Source organism: Meleagris gallopavo, chromosome 2 (genome assembly GCF_905368555.1).
Source record: "Meleagris gallopavo chromosome 2, MGAL_WU_HG_1.1, whole genome shotgun sequence".
Taxonomy (NCBI): domain Eukaryota; kingdom Metazoa; phylum Chordata; class Aves; order Galliformes; family Phasianidae; genus Meleagris; species Meleagris gallopavo.
In genome coordinates this window covers 69,862,987-69,886,485 of record NC_139405.1, presented here as the reverse complement: position 1 = coordinate 69,886,485, position 23,499 = coordinate 69,862,987, and the positions used below count along the sequence as shown (strand labels likewise).

The window sequence follows — 23,499 nt, the reverse complement described above, 5'->3', positions numbered from 1 at the left end:
GTTCCAAATGTGGGTCCCTTTCGTGGGCCACAATTCCTGTGAGCAGCTTGCATGAATATCAGGTCTTCACAAACCACAGCTTAATTCAGGGCTCACCTACATGCTCCAGTGTGAATGTCTCCTCCACCATGGTTTTCTTTATGGGCTGCTGGGAAATTTGGCTACAACAAACCCAGGTGATGCTACAGGCTTGGGGCAGTGGCTGGAAAATTGTGTGGAAGAAACAGATCTGTGGGGGTTGGTGGATGCTCAGCTGAACAAAAAGGCCAATGGCATCCCGGCCTGCATCTGAAATAGTGTTGCCAGCAGGAGCAGGGAACTGATCATCCCTTTGTACTCAATGCTGGTGAGGCTGCCTCTCAAGTACTGTATTCAGTTTTATGTTTCTTGCAGGGAGGGACCCACTGAGGCCCTGGAGCACATTCAGAGAAGGGCAACAAAGCTGGTGAGGAGTTTGGAGCACAAGGCTTATGAGGAGTGGCTGAAGACGCTGGGATTATTCAGTCTGGAGAAGAGGAGGCTTAGGGGATCACCTTATCACTCTCTACAACTACCTGAAGGGAGGTTGTTGTGTGGTGTGAGTCAGCCTCTTCTCCCATGTAACTAGCAATGAGATTGGAGAGAATGGCCTTAAGTTGTGCCAGGGGGGATTCAGATTGGATGTAAGGAACTGGAACGAGCTACTCAGGGAGGTGGTAGAGTCACCATTCCTGGAGATGTTAAACATTTAGACGTTTTATTGAGGGATGTGGTTTAGTGGGAAATATTGGTGGTAGGTGGACAGTTGGAAGCCTTTCCAATCTTGGTGATTCTATCTTGGAAATTGTTTACATTTTCATGCTCTTCAACATGTTCAGTACTTGGCAAACTGAAGTTGTACCACTTCTAAAGCTATGATGGATGATTTTTTTATTTCAAAGATAATAAATTTCCTTCTTCTGATTCTCCTGCTATCTGAATCCCTTTAACTCCAAGAATATCAAAAGCAAGGGACAGAGATACAGAGAAGCTTACAGGCTGAGTAAATAAGCCTGCTTTTAAAGGCGAACCACATTTGTTTATAAATTACCACAAAATTCTAGCAACACAGAAAGCACAGATAATTTGGTCTTAACATTAAGATATATCTGTAGTGAGCAAGGCTCACAACAGGCTGACTCCAGGCAGCCTGTGACAGTGCTTTACTGTCCTCAGAGTAAAAAAATTCTTCCTAATATAACCTAGATATCCCCTCTTGTAGTTTAAAGCCATACACCTTGTCCTATCATTGTCAGACCATGTAACAAGTCAGTCCCCATCCTGTTTGTAAGCTCCTTTTGAGTATTAGAAGGCCACAGGGAGGATAGACTGCCTGATGCATTTCTTTAAAGGCATTTTCATTTCTAAGGAAATTTAAAAATAAAAACTTTTCTGAAAAGTTTGGATTCTGAAGTATGTTTTGGAATGACAAGACCATTAGCGATTATTTAAAGCATAATATGGAAAAACACAGAAGCAAGAATCATCTCACAATCTCATCACAATACCATAAACTTTTTTTGCCTTTTTTTTTTCTTCTTACTATTTGCAGATAAAATAATAAAGACAGACTTCATTAAGGATGAAGTCCTGGGAAGTGAGACAGTTAATGGTTTGTCACATAAACACTTTTTCCTTATCAGAATAAGCATAACAGATGTGACTAATGACTAACAAAATACACAAGTTTAAGTACGCAAAGTATGAAGGATGAAGCATGAAGAATGGAAGAGAAAGGAGAAAATTATCAGGACTGTCACTAAAGCACTACTTCTAACTAACACCTGACAAGCACATCATTCTTCTTTCTTTCACAGTGACTGATCTGATTCACCTGACTATGAAAACAAAGACACTGAAAATGTAACTGCTCAGAAGAAGCAGAAAACAAGTCATGGAAGAATTATGGCAGACATTCAGTCTCCAAGAAAGTATTTGCAGTCTTTCGAAACAGTGATCCAACATGAAATGCCTGCATCTACTTCATTAGATGATTCTACTCAGCTCTTTTATCCTGTATAATATATATATTATCCCTTTTAATTTAAATTATGCGCACACCCATGTGCTATGGATTAATTCTTAAGGAAAAAATCCTTTACCGTTAAACACAAGCACAAGATCTATTACAGTAAAAGCAGGGCAATGATTGGCAGACCAACTCTGAAACCATTAAAAAGCAACAGCAATTTTGAGAAATTTATACATTAGAGTGGCTGGCAAGTAAAATAATTTTTCAAATGTTTTAAAGCAAGAATCAATTAAATGCAGGCTAAAAAGCAACAAAAGAGACCCACTGGGAAGAGGTAGATTGAGTGCAAAAGTTAATGAAAGAAAGTTGATTAGTTTTCACAGAAAACAATATATGCAGAAAGCAATAAACAAGGTCCAGCACAAGTCAGTCCCCTTTCCTCAATTAACATAATAAGGCTACATATTTTTAGTGTGTTTTAGTAAGCTAGATAAAACAAAGCCTGCTGCTGGGCTCCTGAAGAAAAGGAATAGCAACTACATCAGTAACTCTTGGCCTGGTGTTTTCTCTCCTCTGAATCTCCTACAATTCTCATTAAACATAAAGAAAGGCTGACTAGAGATACGAAAATAAAAACACGAAAATAACTATTTCATAATTCTTGAAATTTTGATTTTCATAAAGTTTTAACCTTTTCAATGTTTGGAAGAACAAAGAGGCAAAACTATCATTGCTACAAAAGCTAAAAATAAAATTAACAAATGCTTTAACTGTATTTTCCTTTGAAAATCTAAGAACTAGATTCTTGGTCACAAAAAACAACGCTTTTCACATTTCTTCTTTTCTGGAGACCATTTGACTTCCACTTCAATTCTCAAAAAAGTTTAGGAACTATAAATACACTATAAATTCAGAACAGCAAATCTATCCTACTTCTACATATGAAACTGTAGAACTCTTTGAACAGTATTTGAAGATGTAAATCTCAAAATATAAGTTTCAAAGCAATGAGATCTGTCTGTGGGAGCAAAAAAAAATCATTTTTAATTCGGTCTTCCCTTTTCCATTTCTTCAAGATTTTTAAACATAAATTCAATTTAACTCCTTCCCCAAAAGAAACTTAAAATTTGTATTATTAGTGATATTCTGGATTAAAGCAAGGAAGCTTGATGAAGTAGTCTTTTTTTACACTTAAGTTACATAGTAACTGTGTTCTAAATTAATACTTGCATATATTTATAATTACACTAAAATTTCCACTGCTAAAAAATTCCAACTTCATAAAGTATTTTCCATCTACATTTCTTAGTATTGCCTGAAATTATTATTTTGTTTTCTTCTTTTGTCATCTAAGTACAGTTTTAGTAATGATGTGAGATTTTATGAATTATATTGCAAACTAGGAGAGCTACAGAAAATAGCACTTTTCCATTCTGCATTCATACACTTCGTATATCTCTGCAAGGTAGGTAGGCACCACTAAGTACCACAAGCTGGAAATCAGGTACAGTGTTGTTCTAGGTTTATACAGAAATGCATAGCTGTACAATGAAACGGGAGAATCCCAAAAGTTTGATGAGCGTAGTGCTTAAGATATTTCAAACGCAACAGTGTTTTAATTGTTCTGAATCGTTCTCAGCTGTCACATTTTAGAACATAATCAACATAATTTGACTCAGTAGTAACATTTCAGCAGCTTCACTAATTACTTTACAACAGTACTTAAAAAAAAAGATTGGTGTACCTATGAATAGTACAGAAATACAAAGAATGATATTTTGAAATGTTAAACATACCTGTGTTCGCAGAATTTCACCTTTTGACAGCTGCATATCACCAGTCAGCTCTTTCACAGTAATACCCAGTGGTTCAAGACGCTTGCTGAAGTAATTTGTCATTTCAGCTGCCAAAGCCTTCATAGGAGCAACATAGACAATCTGCAACCAAAAGGACACTATCTTGATAAATGAGCAAACCCCAGAGTGTTGTTTGTTTCATGGCAACTATTACAAATCACAACTTATTGAGAAATATGATGCTGGGCACTTATAGTGAAAAATCTTAATAGCAATATATGAAAAGTAGTTATCTTTGCTGGAGGAGTGTGCAGCTGTTTAAAGGACAATGGATTTTGTTTATACAGCCTCATCGCTTTCAGAATTGGTTCTGCATCAAAGCTAAATGGATTTTCATAGCTTTTCACTTGCGTAATAAGATTTTTAGAACAGAAACAAGAAGTGCTTTATCAGTAATGAAGTAAATTAAAATTAGCCTTATCTTCCAGTTGGAAAAGAAAAATATACTTGAAAATTCCCGATTTCATATTCCATGTAAAAATATAATGGGTTTTACCTTACAAGTTATAAAGCTGTTACTTGGATCATTAAATTCTTACCTTAAACTCATCCTTTTTGATAACACCATGCTGAACATGCTGGCGAATTTCATGAAGAATTGTCAGCATAGCAATGTTAGTCTTCCCAGCTCCAGTGGGTGCACAGATTAGCATGTTCTCATTTGTGTTGTAGGCAGTCTCAAAAACTATAGATTGGATTCGGTTCAGTCTTTTCATGCCTTTAAAAGCAAGTTGGCCAATCTGTTAAAAACAAACAACACACACATTTTCATGTTTACATTTACTTACATTTTTCATGTAAGTGCGTAGAAATCATAAGAAACAAAGCATGGTAACAAAACTTGGGATAACTGCCTAGATATAGTTAGTATTATTCCATGTTTTTTATTCTGATGTTACCACCTCTATTCATCAAATTTTGTATCTATAAGGAAAACAAACCTCAAAGTTAATCAAACTCCTATATGCTATTTCAGTATTTCACTTGTTCTTCATAAAACTCTGGGACCAAAACTAGCATACAGTAAAATAATTATTAATAATTATGCATCAATAAAACAGCAAAAGTCAGAGCAGTAGAATATATATCTTTAAATGTAAGGTGGTAAACTATGATCACTGGAATGAAAAAATACTCTGCAATACACAGGAACCTGCTGAAGAAACAGATGGTCCTTAAAATTATTTATGATTAATTTTGTTAAATTAAGTGAAATTACATAGAGACACAGAAAATTCAGTAACAACCTTCTCTTTGATTCTGAGGAAATACACATCTTACATTTTTTAACTGTTTAGATCTCCAGAAAGAACATAAAAACTTGTATGCGCAGTCCCAAATAAACTTGGGATGTATAAAAAAAATTAAACTTTAGTTAGTAGGTGATTATAGTTCTGACAGTCTGTTGCATGTTTAAATCTCACAAAAGGCAAATTCCATTATAAAAAAATAGTATTTGCTTTCCTAGTCTGACACACAAAAAAAAGCCAAGAAAGAGCTGCTGTAGACAGGTACAATCCCGCATTTCAAGAACACATTACTTTTGCAACAGAAAAAAAAGGATCCACAAGATATTAATTTGCTAATGAACTTGCACCTTTTCAGTTACTTTTCATAATCATAGAATGGCTCATGGACCTCAAAGATCATGAAGCTCCAACCTCCCCGCCACAGACAGGGCCGCCAGCCTCCACGTTTAACACTAGACCAGGTTGCCCAGAGCAGTTATGTTAAGTTTTTCATCCACCAGGACCCCTAGGACCTAACCCTAGGTCCTCTTCTGCAGGGCTACTCTCAAAGACTGCTCCTTCCAGTCTCTAAGTATGTCTGGGATTCCTCCGGCCCAAGTACTAAACCTTGCACACAGCTTACTGTAGCCCGTGGCTTCCTCACAGGGGAGGGGAGCAGAGGGGGCAGCATTGACTCTGCTCTCTGGTGACAGCTACAGGACCTGAGGGAACAGCATGGAGTTGCATGAGCAGATGGCCAGAGCGGGGATTAGCACAAGGTTCTTCACCAAGAGGTTAGTCAGGGTAGTGCCAGGAGTTGGACTTGATGATCCTTGTGAGTCTCTTCCAGCTCAGGAAGAGAAATCTATATGATTTCCATTTTTTGACAGATTTTGTTACCCTCGCTGCTTCTATTAATAATCCCCAAAAGTATGCTACTAATACTTTTGCTAACTATTATTTTAATTATGGGAAACCAGAAAAGAACAAAATCACTGTAATCACAGTCCTGAAGCCACCTTATGAAGATCTCCTTCCGTTATTACAGCCTCTTCAGCTAATGCACAGACATTTGCTACGTTAAGTAGTATTTTTTCAAATACAATTTTATAGAAAGAAGCAAATTACCTGAACAAGACTCAATTTTTTGTTACTGCAAGTAATGCAAGCTCAGCAATGAGATCTTCATTGGCTATTCAAATTAATATTTTATTTAATTGTACAACAAAAATAAATTAAGTTTATCATTTTGCTGCAACTTCTTAGTAGTAGAATTGTGGGAGGCTGAGACGCAAATTCCCAATTTAATGTCCCATTTTCAAAATACATGACAAAGTTCTGCTCTTAAATGGAGAAGAATCACGAATTTGATGGCCGTCCAATTGCAGCTTTACTTCAGAGGACTTCATGTCAATGAATGTTCTTCATTAATATTTAAAAGTTGATGAGAATGCAACGCAACTACATTTTCTTTTTAACTAACATTCTTCTCAGTTTAGCAGTACCTTTGCTTTCACAAAGCAATCAAGTTGAAAACTTGCACAAGACTGAAAAAACAAGTTCCATTCAAATCAAGTTTCATGGTTGTATTTGTAGGATTGGGATATCTGAGCATGTCTGAAATTTACTGAAATAACTATTCTACACTATAAAGTGTTTTTGGTGAAGAAAAAAAAATATGTATGCAACACCAGTACTTCCTCAACTTTTCATTAAGTTAGTTCTATAAGTAGGTGAATTTCAGTGTTACAATAGTCTTTTCTATCAGTATTCTTTTACAATTTATTTTGCTTATAAGAACACACAAGCTTATTTGCTTTGCATCAGGTTTTCTGTACACAACGTTTAGTTGGTGTATCATCTTCAAAATTCCTTTCATCTTCATGAAGCAGATCATTATAAAGTGCTAATGGACTTCCTGGAGATCTGCTGCTTACATTAGTGCTATCATGGCTCAGTCAAATATTTTTATGGCATCATTAGTCATTTTAGGTTTGTAACTTGCCTGTTACTTCATTTTGAGATTTCTTTGCAGGTCTGTGAAAAGGGTTGTATTTTTTCCCCTCCTATTCCACCTAATTGGTTTTAAAAGCTATTTATAAATGCTTTGCAGTGTTTATAATAAATGATACACAGAGGAAAACTCAAAACACAACCAGTGATTATGCTCAATTACCAAAACACTACATTGCACAAAACCTGTATTATTTAAAGAAGCAGCTTTTTAACTGAAGCAGAAATATAACTGTCTAAACTCAGGAGTAAGTATCTTCAGAAAAATTTTTTTCACAATCCCATAATTAATTTCTTAATTGTGATTCCTTAATATTCTTAAAGTACGTCAAGGTGTTTTCTTAAAACCGCTGCTTGTAGGAATATACAGGTCCAACTTCTGTTAATCTCTAGGGGGGGCAACGTAAGAAATCTTCCTCTTCATTTGGGAGAAATTAAACATACAGTCTTGTCCTATAACATTAGGGCATGTAGTATCTGGTCAAGGGGAAATTGTTTTAAACTGAAAGAAAATAGATTTAGATTACATATCAGGAAGAAGTTCTTTACTGTGAGGGTGGTGAGACACTGGAACATGTTGCCCAGTGAGGTTGTGAATGCCCTCTCCCTGAAAGCGTTCAAGGTCAGGCTGGATGGGGCTTTGAGCAGCCTGGTCTAGAGGGAGGTGTTCCTGCCTATAGCAGGGCGGTTGGAACTAGTTGATTTTAAAGGTCCCTTCCAACCCAAACCAATCTATGATTTCTAAGCAGTAAGTTGGCTAACACCAGTAGCATAAATAAATGTTGATGAGGACAAAAACACATTTCAAAAATAAGCATGGCTACTGCAACTAGCTTAGCCTGGAAAATCTAGTAGAGATGGATAGTACTGATAGAAAAACTGTAGTTTGCTTTTGGCACAAACCTGGAAAATGGTGACCATAAAGAAGAGACAAATCAGATGAAAAGAATCTAATTTGAAGCAGGCCATGCTCCCTGAATACTATGAATGATACAGGTCAAAATTAAGACACAAAATGTTCTAAAGGGCTGCGTCTGAGTATTTCCATTCAGCAAGTCTCTGAATTTAGGATCACAGAAAATTAGGACACGGAAAACCACAAAGTTGTAAAAACTGAAAAGCTGATGAAATAAAACATTTCTTTCACTGCAAGCAGCACTACAGATTTAACAAAACTATCACACATACCTTGAAAAGATACATGCTGCAGGATATAACTGTTCTAGACTTTTTGTTAAATTTAATTTCCTGCTATAGTAGCTATCAGTATGCAAAACAGTCTTTTCTGATGTAGGCAAATTATTGCTACAAAACTTGAGAAAGGCTTAAGTCTTCCTGCTTGGCTTGATAACAAGTAAGCAAAAACATGTCCACCTAAGGAATCAGCCTGGCAAGGAAGCAGTCTCATGCTTAACCGTCCAGGACTTGGGACTATTCTTATCAGAGATAAGAGATTTCATTTCTCCAACTCAGCACTGAAACTTGTATTGATTAAAGACAAATATTGAAATCAGGCAAACGAAAGTAAGAGTTATGCTATAATATTTATAAGACAATCAGAATTAGCATATGCTCTTCCCTCATCTTTGAAAGTTCTCACTTTGAAATTACATTTCATACAAATAAAAATTAAATTTGGTCTTGAGTGTAATTTTAAACAGAATTTCAAACACTATTTTTCACACTGATGACTGATTACTCCTAAGAATTAAACTGTGCCTTTAGGTATGCTATCAAAGTAAAGTAGGTTACTGCATTCCTTGTCCACACTTGTACTTGAATTTTCATTCAGAAATAGCTATATCCTAACAGTACACAGAAGAAGCACTTCATTTGCTGTCCAGTCTTACTCATCAAAATGACTAAAACCACTTTTCGTCGCTTGCATTAAAACATTTGCAGATCACTTCCTGTGCTTTATACTAAAAAGTGTTTATCTTTAGTTAACACAGCAAAAATGTACCTCTCTCAAGAATGAAAGACAAACCTTCAGTAAGTTTTCTCTGTTTAAATATTTCACTTATTATTCTAATTTAGTGAAGTCAGTAAACACGATAACTTCAATATCAGCAGGTAAGTACAACTGGATTTCAAATACTACAGTGATTAAATACAAGACGGGAAAATAAACCCACTACCAACCAGAAAATTGGATTTCTCTGTGCTACATGCTGTGGTAGAACATGCCTATTTGAAATGCCTCAGGAATTTTTATTGGCAATTGGTTTTACCATATAAAATTTAAAACACAAATCACTGAATTGACAATCTGCCCAATATCACAATTGGTAAACTAAATGTTGTCTTCCCTTGAAAGCAAATTTAAAAATATAGTCTTTAGGAGAGCAGGGTGACAGCATTTCATATTTTTATATATGTCTAAAGTACAGATTTTTTTAAAGGGGAAAAAAACCCTGAAAAATAAGAAAACCTACTTAATTCAATCCTATCTTACGCACTTTAAGATATCAGTTCTAACATTTCATGTTTCAGTGTAGTATTTCCAAATTATTTACTTATGTTATATTATTTATGTTATACGTTAAGAGCAAGCTATAAACTTTTTCTTCCTAAAAACATCTAACAAAAAAGACAAACTAAAATACTACTCTAAAGGGTAATTACAGTTAAAACTAGTAATTACTTTAAACCATTGAGTAAAAATGGGAGAAGAATATTCCTGGAGGAATAAATATTGGTGTTATAATTTTTCTGCAGCTCAACTTTGTTCTCCAGTTAATTTCAAACTACTGCTAACCAAGAAGGGAGTACCTGTTTTACAATATAAAAGTTAAATGATTTTTTCCTACATTGTACTAGAGAAGACCGTGAGCACAATCAGTATTTTTTTTTTTTCTATCAGAATACAACTATTTCATTCTCCCAAAGAAACCAACAGCACTCCCAGAAGTTATTCTGCTTGATCCACTGTAGGAAAACAACAGGTAGATGAGGGAAGCTGAACTATTGAGGTAAAGTTACCATGGATTGGGAACTGCTATAGAAATATTTAGGAAATATGTTTAATGACATCTGATTTTAAAAAAGAAATTGCATGCTATCATCCTCAGCAAATCAAATATGCTATAATGAATCAGGAAACACACACTTGAGCCTCTCCAGAGGACCTTAAAATAAGCCAAACAGTAGTATTACCTCTTTGATATTGCATGCATCCTCTAGTAAGACCCAGTACAGTGTAACTGTGACTTTTGGCTGCCACATCTGGGCTTGTTTTTATTAAAATAATGTACAACAGCAGTTCAATGAGGATCTTCAACATACTTCTGTTGAACCTTTCTGCACTTTTTCCCCCTTTTTAAAGGAATTCTAAATCATTGGACTTTCATTGGTTGAATCTTTACACAAATTAAAGTCCTGACAGGCTGACAGGTGTAAGTAGGTATTTTGTTTGATTACTTTTAGTTACAGACAGATGTACCTAATTCCCACAGTGGCTCAGCAGGTGTTTCTCAGCAGCTGGAGCCCTTTACTGGTTAGCCTTTGTAAGCGTTCCGATCAGATTTTCAACAATTTCAGAGGCGCCACTACACAACATACACACACTCAGCAGCTGTGTAGAAAATGAAACAGGCTTAATGGTTCCTTCAAGTCAATTTTACCTCATGTTAATATTAAGATGTGTATCTTTTATCTACACTTGTTATTTGCATGAAGGAGACGGAAGCAATCCCAAACCCAAATAACTACAAGAATATGCAACAATCCAAAGAGAGTTGCATAATAAAAACAAGATTTTTCAGCGCATTTTGCATAATTCATACACAGATGAGTTTAAAAAACTGAAAGAACTGAAATTCTCTATATTCACTAATATAAAGAATGCTCAGTATTAGGCTTTGTCCCATATAGCCAATGAATTATTGTTATTAAAACTATACTGCCTGAGAAATGATAACCCAGATTTTACACAACTGCTTTCAATAACAGTTGTAAATTTCAATTACAACATCAATAATGAAAGAACACTTGAAAGCATTTCAAATTCTAAAGAATTTTCTTGCTATACATATGTTTATCAGTGATGGTGGTTTTTTTCTTTTTAATATTTTTTAAAATATTTTCACTAATACCAAACCACTGAAAATAAAATCACATGTATTAAATTTTCATAGCATCCTTGCCATCCTTAGCATCTCTAGTACCTTAAGTGCAGCTTGTTTAGGTAACATAATAACCAAAACTCTTATGTGAGTATGTAAACAGATAAGCTGACATTGAAAATACATATTGCTATAATGCATTATAAAAAATACTTCCCTAACAGCATTTAGAAACTGATTTTTAGAGGAAAACAATGAAAACTTTCATGATCTTAAAAACAATAGAAGACTAGGAAAAATCTTCAATTAAACCTCACATGACAACGCAACTCAAAGAACAAATGATCAGATCATAACATAAGCAGAGACAATTTTAAGGCACTACAAAATAGGTCATACCTGAAAAGTAAAGAGAATCCTACGGGCCAAAAAACCAACCAAAAGGCATTGTTTCACCTTTGTGGGAATTCATCTTAAAAATCTGTGTAGATGATCTGAAGAAGCCCATATTACCAAGGACACCTATAATCAGTCTGATTCTAGAAGAATCAAACCAAAGCAAACATACCTGCTGTCAAGCCTATGAAAAGAGAGAATTAGGACAGGTAGACAGGGAACATTGTTTTGGAATAAGAAAAAAGTTGATCGCAAATTATTTTTTCTTTTAATCAAGGAGACACTGTACCAACTGAAAATTAGATGCAAATGGATACCTGTGAATTTCTCCAGTCATACCAGTACCCTAAAATTTAAAATATCTTTCTATTACTTCCCCATTCTCATGCCACGAAAATAAAAGCTTGAGTTCATTACAATTCTCTGTTGAATATCTTCTAATTTCTAAAAACAATAGTCTACTTTTAAATGAAAACAGTATAATGATTCAATCAACATAATTACACCAAAAATAAAAGTCACACCATATGAACACACTAAAGAGTACCTAATTTTAGCAAATACAGGTTTACTTACATCGGATCACTTACATAATTCCTAGCTCTGAAAATCATGAGCAATAAGACACGTTCCTTCCTGTACCAAAAGAGATGAACTTGCATATTACTTCCATAATAGTGTATTGACACATTGTTTTAGTATGTATGGTCTGCTACTCAGTGAAAGATGCTTTCTGTTCTTCATAATATCTGACAAGATGACACTTCTGTTTACATCCATCCCCAATAATTCACCATGTTCCCCTCTCTTTTGCAACCCACACGCAGCTGTATGTGGTGCGCAGATCTGTTTTTGTTGTTGTTGCTGTTGTTGTTTTGGGGGTTTTTTCTGTATACAGAAAAGGGAGATGAGTAGGCAGGCAAATCATTTCTTTCCACTAATTTTTTTTTTTTTTTTTTTTTAAAGTAAAACTCTGGGTAGCTGAAGGAGACAGAGGGGAAGGAGGAGAAGATACATAAGACAGTGGTGATGGCTTTGTTAAAAAGCATCTTGTCATGTTTTATGAATTTTGGTTATCAGTATTCTACATCATGACATCACGTAGTGCACTGGGAGTTAAAGTGTTAATGCTCCAGTTCCGAGCACCTGTCCAGAAGAGAAGAACAACTACATATCTCAGGGGCTTTGCGATCAGAGAAGAGATATAACTCCTGGCAAGGTCACCTGATGTGCTCTTCTTCATCAGGCTCTCCTCCCTGCTGCTTAACTGGCCTGCACATATCACATCTCAGTGTTATGGTGAGGCCTATCCACCTTTTGGACGCACTCTCTCTCATTATATTTGATTTATTAGCTTCAATTCTAAATATATTGTACTATAGTTTGTTATCTTGCATCCCAATACCATATTTAGTAAATTAATTATTTCTCCTCAGATTGTTGCCACTGCTTTTAATTATTTTGGGGTCCAATTTCCCTTTTCTGGAGGCATGGATCCCTCCTCCCCGCTAGTCACGGATCCGGGCCAAACCAGCCCATAAACTGTCGACACATCTTCAAAAAAATCAACTAATAATTAATAGGAAGTTTGCATATAGAATCATAGAATCACTGAGCTTAGATAAAAGACTTCCTAGATCATCCAGTTCAACTGCCACCGATATTTCCCATTAAACCATATCCCTCAGGACAACAGGAAACATTTCTTCAACACCACCAGGAACAGTGACTCAACCACCTCCCTGAGCAGCCCATTCCAGTGCCTGACCACTCTCTCAGAGAATTATTATTTCCTAACGTCCAACTTGAATCTCCCCAGTGCAACTTGAGGCCATTTCCTCTAGTCCTATTGCTAGCTACATGGGAAAAGAGGCTGACCATCACTTCACCACAGCCTCCCTACAGGTAACTGTAGAGAGGAAACAAAAACACCATGTGTTGCAAATGTACAAACAATAAATATATAAAATTTAAGTATTACTGCTTTTTTATTTTTTTCCCCAAAGTACTTAGGATAATTTTGGACTGAGAATGGAAGCAGCATCACAGATTATGAGCAAGATGCCAGTCATGTCACATGCAGTGGTGCTTCAGAATAGTTTCAGTTTTTCACCCTGTGTTGACAGGTCCACTCAACGACAGTGTTAAAGGTATATTTAAGAGTATGTCATAATCCTTACCACAATTTCAATTTTTTTTTTTAAATAGCTTGCTAATTACAAAACAATGTTCCTTTAATTTCAGGAGATGTATATATTGAAAGAACCATCGTATGGGAAATCAGTTTCAGACAAAATCATCCATCCATTAAATATGTCTTAATTACAAATTTATTCACTGATTATATATCTACTTCTTCTGTAATTTCATTTTAGTGATAGATTCTTCAACATTGGATTACGAGCAAGTACTGAGACCAGAATTCCATTGTACAGATTGTGTGCCACGGCAACAGATCTCTTTGATGATGAAGTAATTCGTATTAAAAACAGGATTTTCCTATGCAAAAGATAATAATTTTACGCAATACAGATCACAAACTACTGGTTTGTTATTGCACACTTAACCCCTTTAGAACACTCACTAATAATTGTCATTGCACATTTAACACTCACTCATGAAAGTGAAGATAACCCTAATTCCAAAAGTAATACCTCCTATTTTATTATGTTGGCCCATGACATCAGAGATGGACTTGGTGGTATGGCAGTAGAGGCTTGCCAATATTCTATTACATGTTGTTGCTATGTGACAGAGGGGCAGTCTGAAAAAATGGTGTCTGATATGGAAGTGCATATGAAGCAAAGGTGTGGAACTGAATTCCTTCACATGAAAAAAAGGCTGCACTCATTGACATTCATCTGTGTTTGAGAACATTTATGGAGACCAGAGAGTGGATTTGAGCACAGTGAGATGACAGGTGGTGTGTTTCAATCATCTCCACTGGTGCAGATTTCTACAAGCATAGCCAGCAGTTTTGTTTTGTAGCTGAGAATTTGCTCTATCACACAGTTTTATTGTGTTATTAACAGCTCTTTTAAACACTGTATAAAGATTTTTATTTTTTTATTTTTAAGTTGGGAATAACATTTGTGGAACTTGAAGGTTTTTTTAGAGCAATTTCCTAGTATGCTTTCATTGGATAAATGACAAAATTTCAATAATATTAGAAATATTTTTTAAACTAATCAGTCCAACAGTCAATTGATATTTGGATAATATGCAAATGAAATATACACTGAGATCAACTGTAGAATAAATGTTCAAGTACTCAGGATGTGAAAAATGTAATTTATGCAACCGCATCTACACTTTGATTCAGTGGGTCTGTTTGTACAATTCAAAAAGCAAGAAAACATTGCAGGAGAAAAAGGGAATATTGATTTTGTAATAATTCCTTCATATAATGCAGAGGGAAAAAAAAAATCTTAAGTGTTAGTAGAAGGAAATGGCTATGGCATGAAACAAAGAAATAAATCCTGAAACCCACTTTAGGTAAAAACCTGTAGTCATTTTTCACCAAAAGTAATTTGTTAGGTAAAATCTGTTTTCACATTCTTGAAGAACTTTCCCTGACCTGAGTTTATGACTTCAGAAACACATTTATTTGGCAAAATGTCTGGTGCAAAACCACCTTTATAGTAAGTACAAAACTATATTTCAGTAGCAGTCAAGCTGCATGTCAAGCAGCCAAAAGCTCATACATTTAAGCTTGCACTTGCTCTGTTTTTTCACATTCTTGTTACTGAAACAACCTAGCATGCACCTTTTGTAAGAAACAGTAGAGTAATTCTTCAGACCAAACAGATGTGACCAACTAGCTAGTTACAAGCGACTTGTGCTTGTACTGTGGTGAAAACACAGCTCTCCAAATACCAGTAAATGCCAATAATAATCATCTACAAATAGAGTTGGAGATGGGATTTGCTGCCTTGGAGTAAAGCAAGTATGCTTTCCTTCTCTGTGCAACTCCTTCTGTGGGATGTGGGCACCTCATCTACTGACAACACAAGAGATGCTCCTGAGCGGCAGCACAGCATCTTCCACTCAACAGGCATAGGAAAGAAAGAAAATGAGATGACACCCATGGAATTAGACTGTGGCAGGAGGAGAGGCAGTACAAACTGAAGCACAGAGAGGTAGGGGTATTAAAACTGCTGCTAATGTCAGCAGTTTATGACAGATGGTACACTGTCCTTTTATAGACGATAAAGCATGAAAGGTTGGCCATCTCATCTCTCATTTGCAATCAGTACATTATGAAATTAAGCATCAGTAAGAATTTGGATTTTGCCTGTTTAAATCATGAGCTTTACTTTAGTATCTCTATCATAGCCAATCTAGCCATAAGGATTCAGATAATGCTTTACTGAACCTAAATATAATATTTTAATGAAAATACGTTATTTATTTATTCTGGAGTGGAGCTCAAAGTGTGTTCTGATTATACTGCCAAGCTACAAATAAGAGTTCTGAGGCTCGTGCTAGTTTGAGGTACTTTTTTCCCCTTCAGTGTTGATTCTGTTTTGCCATTTTGCCCCACATTTGTGCCAAAAAAATGAGTCTACAGTTTTATTAACGTGATTTGTTAAAATTATTAGAGGAATATATTTATGTCCTCAGTCAATGTTTATGTCAACCTAAGTAACAGAAATACAAATAATCTAAGTCAATACTTAAGATATTTTAAATGAAAGATTACTTCAGCTTGCATGATCCAGAGGTTTATCTTTTGCTTAAAAGGTCAAAATATAAGTGAACTCCTTATCATGATCTCAGATCTATACTTAAGAACTTTGAAGATTAAATTTAAACAGAACATTCACCTATGTAAATATTACATAGTCAAAGATTGCACCTTAACACCTGTGACCAAAACCATAACTGAAGAGAAATGCACATATAGTATTTAAAATCACTCTTGTGCAAATGAAAATACACAGACTAAAAAGTAAAGCTCCTACGAGACTAAGTTCTTGCATAAACAAACACTTCACAGTCAGATTTAGTTCTTTTCAATCCTCTGGGAAAATAGATTAAATAAATGCAATTCAGGTTTTTAACCTTAAATTTGTGCAGTTAGCACTTGAAATTTTCAAACCAAGAAGTAGGTTCCTTTATAATACCACTGTGCTGAGTGCTACCGTCTGTGATTGTTAGGTCTGTGTTGGACTTGATGATCCTGTGGGTCTTCTCTAGCCTAAATGATTCTATGATTTCCCCCCTCTAAAAAAGAATACGCACCAGCTGTTAAAAAAAAAAAAGTGCCATAAGTCAAATCTAAGAAGCATCATCACTCTGCTGAAATATGCCTATGTTTAAATACATAAGTATCACACATTCAAAATTCTTTGCTGCTGACAACTTGTTAGATATCTAGTAAGTAGGAATTATGGATATAAAGATGATTTCTATTTCAGAATTTCACTTTAAAACTGAAAAGTATACCTCTTGATGATACAAAGCCTAACAGATCGTGAAAAATTTATAAAATCTGCATAATTGATGCATTCCATAACACTATATATCTATATATATGTATCAGTAAACTATTTCCTTTAGATGTTTATTCTTCTATCAGATCTATATTTTTCTGGCAAGTTGTGTGTCTTGAAATATTGGTACTTCTAGTAAAACTTTATAGGTTAATAGGTAATATTTAGACCTGTGCTTAAAGGAGAGACATTTCATTGCAAAAAGCTGTCGTGTTTAAAACTGTCATGTGAAACATCGCATTCATTGTCACATATGAAATGCAGCGGCTTAACTTTTCTATCTAGTTAAGCTGTCAGTCACTTCATAACATGGCAGTAGGTACTGTCACTCAAGCACAGAATAATAGATTCCAATTTTAAAATTAAATCGTCCTCTGTTTTCAAAGAGTTAAATCAGTGTAAGACAGTCCTTACTAAAACCTCAATGAAGTCCTCTGGGTAACTGCAGTAGATTTATATTCTCATTTCCTGTTTTCCTACAGGAAAAAGCATTTTTTCATGCTGTATGCCACTGAAGAACTAAGAAACAAAGATTTCTTCACATGCACATATGGCTTGCTCTTGATGTCCCCACTGAAATCAGGAGCAGACATTACATTCCTGAACTGATTTGACACATACAATGAAAAGCAAGCAAGTACATGCGATAGAATATTGCTGGTTCTAGACTGTGAATACTAAACCACATTTATTGCTATTTTTTAATTATTTTTTTTATTATTAATAATGCAGCCTTTTTGCTACTCCAGAGCAGTATTCCAGAAGGTTTTGCACCCTGTACAGTACACAGTACTCAGTATTATGCACCAGCATCATGCTATAAGACTAATCTGCACAACAGTGCAGAGCAGTCACTAGCCAGTCTTCAGAAGTCAAGAGAAAGAACTGTGGCCTACAGAAAGAGAACAGAATGGCAATAATCTTCTTCCCTTGTTTCTTTATTTTTCAAGGAACATTTTAGTGATTCAAGTCACAGCTCTAAACCACAAATAGCTGAATAGGTAATGAAAAAGGAACTGAGAACTGCAGCTCACAAAGTAATAGTTTAGAGAAGGAATTTCTGTGATCAGATTTGTCATGAACTAAACAACATCCGCCAACAAATATTCTCAAAATTAGTGATGAAATTAAATGGCTACATTTGCACATTACAAACCACATTATTAAGCGGTAATGTTTCCTCCTAAAATTTTTTAATAGCAAAGTAAAAATTAATTTCATATCTCTCAACTGCTTTACTCACCTCATCTAAGTCTTTAATGTAAACAATTTTCTCTTCAATGCCAATGGGCATTGGTTCACTATGGGGGATCTTCACCTCTTCATACATTTTGTTGTTCTCTCTCTGAACTGATTCTGGTAAGAACACCTAAAACAATATTACAGGAAAATTAATTGAAGATATGAAAACAGGAAATTTAATTACTTGTAGGCCACTTCAAACAGTGCCTCATTACTTTCCTTCAAAAAAAGGAATCCCAAATAAAAGCAATTCTCTTTGATTCATTTTACAGATAGCATAGAACCTCCTAAATGGAAAATAATCAGTTTTACTTCTCAGAAAATGGTTTCAAAAGGATTAAAAAAAAAAAACAGAAAAAGATAACTCCATTTTATTACATTTCAAGAATAGAAATTTCATAAAGTCAATTCAATGGTTTACAAAAACTAGAAGGAGAAAAATATTATTCTAATGACTTAAGCGACTCTAGAAATAAAAATAAACTGTACTACAAATATGAATGTATTTATTTCTTTTAGGGTCAAAATAAAAACAAAATGTGAGTATTGAAGAAACTATGTAAAGAAGCACAGCTTGATGCATAGGATTCCCATTAGTTCCCAGAGAACAAAGGGAAACTTGCTGCACTTTGCTCATGGGGATAGTTATATTGCTGTAGAAGGGCCATGCACATACCTTTGCACCTCCAATGAATGCTGATGTTTTCATAGCTTCAGCTCGGGAATCATAAACATGTGGATAATGAATTCTTTCAAAGTCCACCTCTCTCTGTCTACCTAGGATAGGCATACTTCGAGCATTCAAAAGTGCTAGTTCCCTGTAAACATAAAATAGCAGCAATTCTGCTTATTGCAGGCAGCCATCACAAAAGCTGGGCCTGTACATTGAAGTCAGAGCAAGAGTTAGCGAAATGTAAGGAAAAAAAGCATTGTATAAAATTATTAACAATGGAATTTTACTGTGTTATTCACTGGCATTAGTTAAACTATGTCCTTATAGCACACTTGTTAAATAAAAATCAATACAATCATTGCAAGGCTGGCTCCCTAAACTAATGCAGCTTTGCATCTTTTTACATAATATAGCAACAAGTATTCACAGTTAAATACCAGTACCTCTATATTCTTCTCAATATGAAATGCAACACCTTATTTGAATCTTATTTTTACCCTCCCTTATTCTTCCCACTACCTTTAGTTGATAACACGGAAAATAGTACCCATTAATCTGGAGAAGGAAAAAAAAAAAGATAGTTTGATAGATTTAGTACAGAGTTCATAAATCTTAAGCAAGAAGTGTGCATACAGAAAGTAAGAAAGATAGCCTGCCCCTCCAATCTGCATCTCCAACCCACGTAGATGAGACCAAGAAGATTTTCATTAAGCAGATCACTGCTCTCTTTTCATGAAAATAAGGTTTTCATATTAAACAAATTCTACACGTGACTTGAAGTCAAAAATCACCTCATCCACAAAGCAAATTAAAAGAAAATAAACATTTATGATAGGTTGAAATAGCAATTACAACAGAAGTATTTTTCTACGTTTGACGTCTATTACCTTTGCATTCTCAGCTCTCTGGGATCAAAGCACGCAAGTCCTTCACCAGATACTTCTCCATCTTCCCCAGCTTGTTTTTCTCTTCTGGCATTTCGTTTTTCTTCACGACGATACTGTTTCATTAACAGCTTTTCTTGTTCAGACTGAATTGTAACTTGACAGCCATAATTGGGTTTAGCATTTTCACTTATAAACTTCTTGCACTGCTCTGCAACATCAAAACAGGCGTGCATCTTCGTAAGTACTGGATTCCATCATTTTTGTTGCCCAGTATTCTTCTAAATATGTGTGTTTTTAAAAGGCTTAACCTTATTTGATTATACAGAAGTTGGTCTTAAGAATCCATAAGTAGTAACAGCTCATCACTTGAAGGTAGGACACTTTAAGTCACCATACAAGAAAAATTAATCCCAATGCAAGAGGGGGAATACTGAAAGCTAGCAGCAAAAGGAGGGGCTACCTTTTGGGGACTTATAATTTCATCAACACTGGAAAAGTCACTTATTTGTCACCTTATGCGCATACGTTGCAAAGTAAAAAGATTGTGCATGTAGACTAAACAGGTTGTTTTTTTTTTTTTTAAACAGTCTCTTCACCTAGCGTTTTGTGTATTTACTATATAACAATATAACATGACTGCATTGAAAGCATATCAACAGCTTAATTTCCCTGAACAACTGAGAAAAAAATCTTATTCTGTACAGCCACAAGGACTCCTTCCTTTTATGTGGAAAAGCAGTAGGATTAAACAGTTACAATACACAACTGAACAGTTACAGTACACAATAAATTCAAGGAACTCGATAAAGCCCGATCACATCTGTTTTTCCAATGCCATTATTGTTATTTACTCCAAACTTAAAACAAAGACACAATCAAGTCTTCTATATGCAACACAATGGATTTTTGTTTGTTTTTAAATGTACCAGTATTTTTAAACATCTAACTTGAAAATTCTGCAAATAGATTATTAGCTTATGGAAGTTTGACTGCTGCAGCTTACCCCGAAGTTGAAAACTGAATACTTCTTTTTATCAAATAAACTCACTTGAGTGACATTTTAAAGAATTTGTGCCAGTTTTTTTTTTAAACCAATAGTAACAGTGAAAATTGTACTTCGAGCATGCATACTGAATAAAGTGCCTACAACTTATTAGATATTGTTGAAAAAAAAAAAACAATAAACTGTCAGAATGCCCATAGCAATAGCATTAACTCTCTCTGTCTCTTTTTTAAAGGGGATAACAATGGATTCAATTTTCTGCCTAAATTTAATTCAGACATAACACACCAGGGCTACTTTATTCAATAAGCACAACAATCACCTTTATAGCAGTGGAATTTTTATAGTAATAATCATGCTATAAACAATCAGTATATGCACACTTCCTTGCTTGTGTCTATCTTCTCAAGACACATAGAGCTCAAAGTTGACTGCTTTTCCAAATCCAAATGGCTTCCTTCCCCACACAGTTTTTGCAAGCTGAGACTTCAGTACCCATTAGGAATTACACTTCAATCAAATGAAAAGCAGATAGCCCTACTAAAACAAACAAACTGAACTTGGGACAGAGCATCTTCAGTCTCAGAGAAGATACTCAAACATCACTGACTTCTTTACTAGTGAAAGAAAAGCTAGGCCATCAGTGGAAAAACCTCTTCTCAAAAGTGCAATACTGAAAATATTCTTCCTCTACATTCTAGCAGAATGACATACTGAAGAATAAATTTACAATAGCTTCCAAAATAATTTTATTAAAAAAATACTTTTGTAAAAAATTATACATTGCAGAAAGTCTATAATAGTTTAGTTTCTGATGTATATAATTTTTTTCTTGTGATTATTTGAGAAGGCAAAAAAAAACTCCAAGAACAAAATCTTGTTATACTCATATTTTCTGCTTTGAAATCACTAGCAAATAAAACTTATGTTTTTTCTGATGAGTTTAGACAAATCATCAGTACAGCAGAAGGTGAACTTCCAAACATTTGCCTAAATAACATTATATTTAAGGTAGACAAATTATGGTTTATTTGCATTTTGAAATTACTGTGAGGATACAAGAGTCCAGCAGTATCAGCTTTAACTATCTTTTTTTTCACGCATTGTGAACACACAGTGGATTCATGATGCTTCATCTTTGCAAGATTTATCCCAAGTCACAACCTATTCAGTCAGATTTACTTTTTGTCAGGACAGAAAATGGGAACACTTGTTTTTAAGCAGCCATTTGTAGAACATTTTAAAACTATTACTCTGTGTGGGCTATTAATCTTATAAAAAAAAAATCAGAGTATAAAACTTGAACTCCTTTATTCCTTCCATATATCCATCCTTTGGTTTAACTTTTTTTTTTTTCCTCCAGAAGTGGTGGTTATTGTGCTTTTTCTCCCTAAGATATTTATATGATGATATCTCTGAGGTGGATAGTACAGCAGATGAGGAATAACTGATTATCAACTTGTTGTCATGGTAGTGCACTGAAATAGATGCAACTGTCAATACAATTATTTAAAAATTATACATGCCTATACGCACTTGAAATGTAAATATACAACATGCACTCATTTACTCTGATATAAAAACCCTACCATTACCAACGAGTTTTTTTAGAACAACAATTTTATTGTTGCTTACCTTGCAGAGTCTGGAACTTGTTATCATTTTGACAAGTCAAAGATTTTTCCACAATCACAGATCTGTTCTGTAGGAGCTTCTCTATAAGTTCAAAACCCTCAGGGCCTAGCAGTTCAAATAGCTACAAAGAAAGTCACAAGACGTTGTCCAAATTAGCATAAAATTAAAAATAAAGCTGCAGAATTTCCATCCCTGTTACGGGATGTTAACAGTGAGTTTAAAGACTTTCAACTCCAACTAATTCAACCCAAAAGGCATCATTGCTAGCAATCATCTAGGTTCTCTGCAACAAAAAGAGAATAGTTTTCAGTTGAAAAGACTTAATCTGTTGGTTTTCTGTATTAAAGAAAATATCATTTCTTTTTGAGATTCCTGCATAAAATTTAACTCTTCTCAACACTAAACTTTATGCAATTTTCTTACATTTATGATGTATTTTCATGTATCATTTTATGAAAGAGTAAAACTTTGGTACTGTAGGACTCAAATATTTCTGCTCCTATCATGCAAAGAGGAGAGGGCTTGCTTACTATCCTGTATTTAATTTGCTAGGTCCTTACAGAATTTTGCTGTGGCCACCTCTGATTACTACCCTCTGGGAAATACCATTATACTGCTTCTTACATATCTGCAAAATTTTGAACAGTGTCAAGAGCAGCAGATCTGAGATTCTTCATTTTAGACAAGTCTGTACTTCAAAAAATAAGTTGCCATTTAATAGTAAAGAGGAAGAAATGTTTTACTTCTAATGCTCAGGGTTTCATAGAAAAACACCAGGTGTGCAAAACAGTACAGTGATGTCAGTGTTTGCAGAGACCATGAAATTTATTAACTTGTGCATTTCTTTTATTAAAGTAACCACCTACTGAAAACTGAAGAAGCAGTCTGGAAAAAAATTATGAAAAGAATGCAATAAATTTGGCCAAATAGAAAATCCTCCATTCAGATAAAAGTAACAGTACAAAAAATACAGGACATTAAGCTGCTGGCTAGACATCAATTTTGTTGACAAGGAT

General features: G+C 34.8%; 1 protein-coding gene across 1 annotated transcript in view; it reads right to left on the bottom strand.

Moving 5' to 3' along the window:
* Positions 1 to 23,499, bottom strand: part of ASCC3 (activating signal cointegrator 1 complex subunit 3) — a 254,014-nt gene that overhangs the window by 184,781 nt on the left and 45,734 nt on the right. The window contains exons 5-10 of the mRNA XM_085217585.1: positions 22,484 to 22,604; positions 19,846 to 20,053; positions 18,962 to 19,103; positions 18,287 to 18,412; positions 4,386 to 4,586; positions 3,787 to 3,927 (exon numbers count right to left, since the gene is read on the bottom strand). Of these exons, the coding sequence (XP_085073711.1) occupies positions 3,787 to 3,927; positions 4,386 to 4,586; positions 18,287 to 18,412; positions 18,962 to 19,103; positions 19,846 to 20,053; positions 22,484 to 22,604 (939 nt within the window). The remainder of the gene's footprint in view (positions 1 to 3,786; positions 3,928 to 4,385; positions 4,587 to 18,286; positions 18,413 to 18,961; positions 19,104 to 19,845; positions 20,054 to 22,483; positions 22,605 to 23,499) is intronic.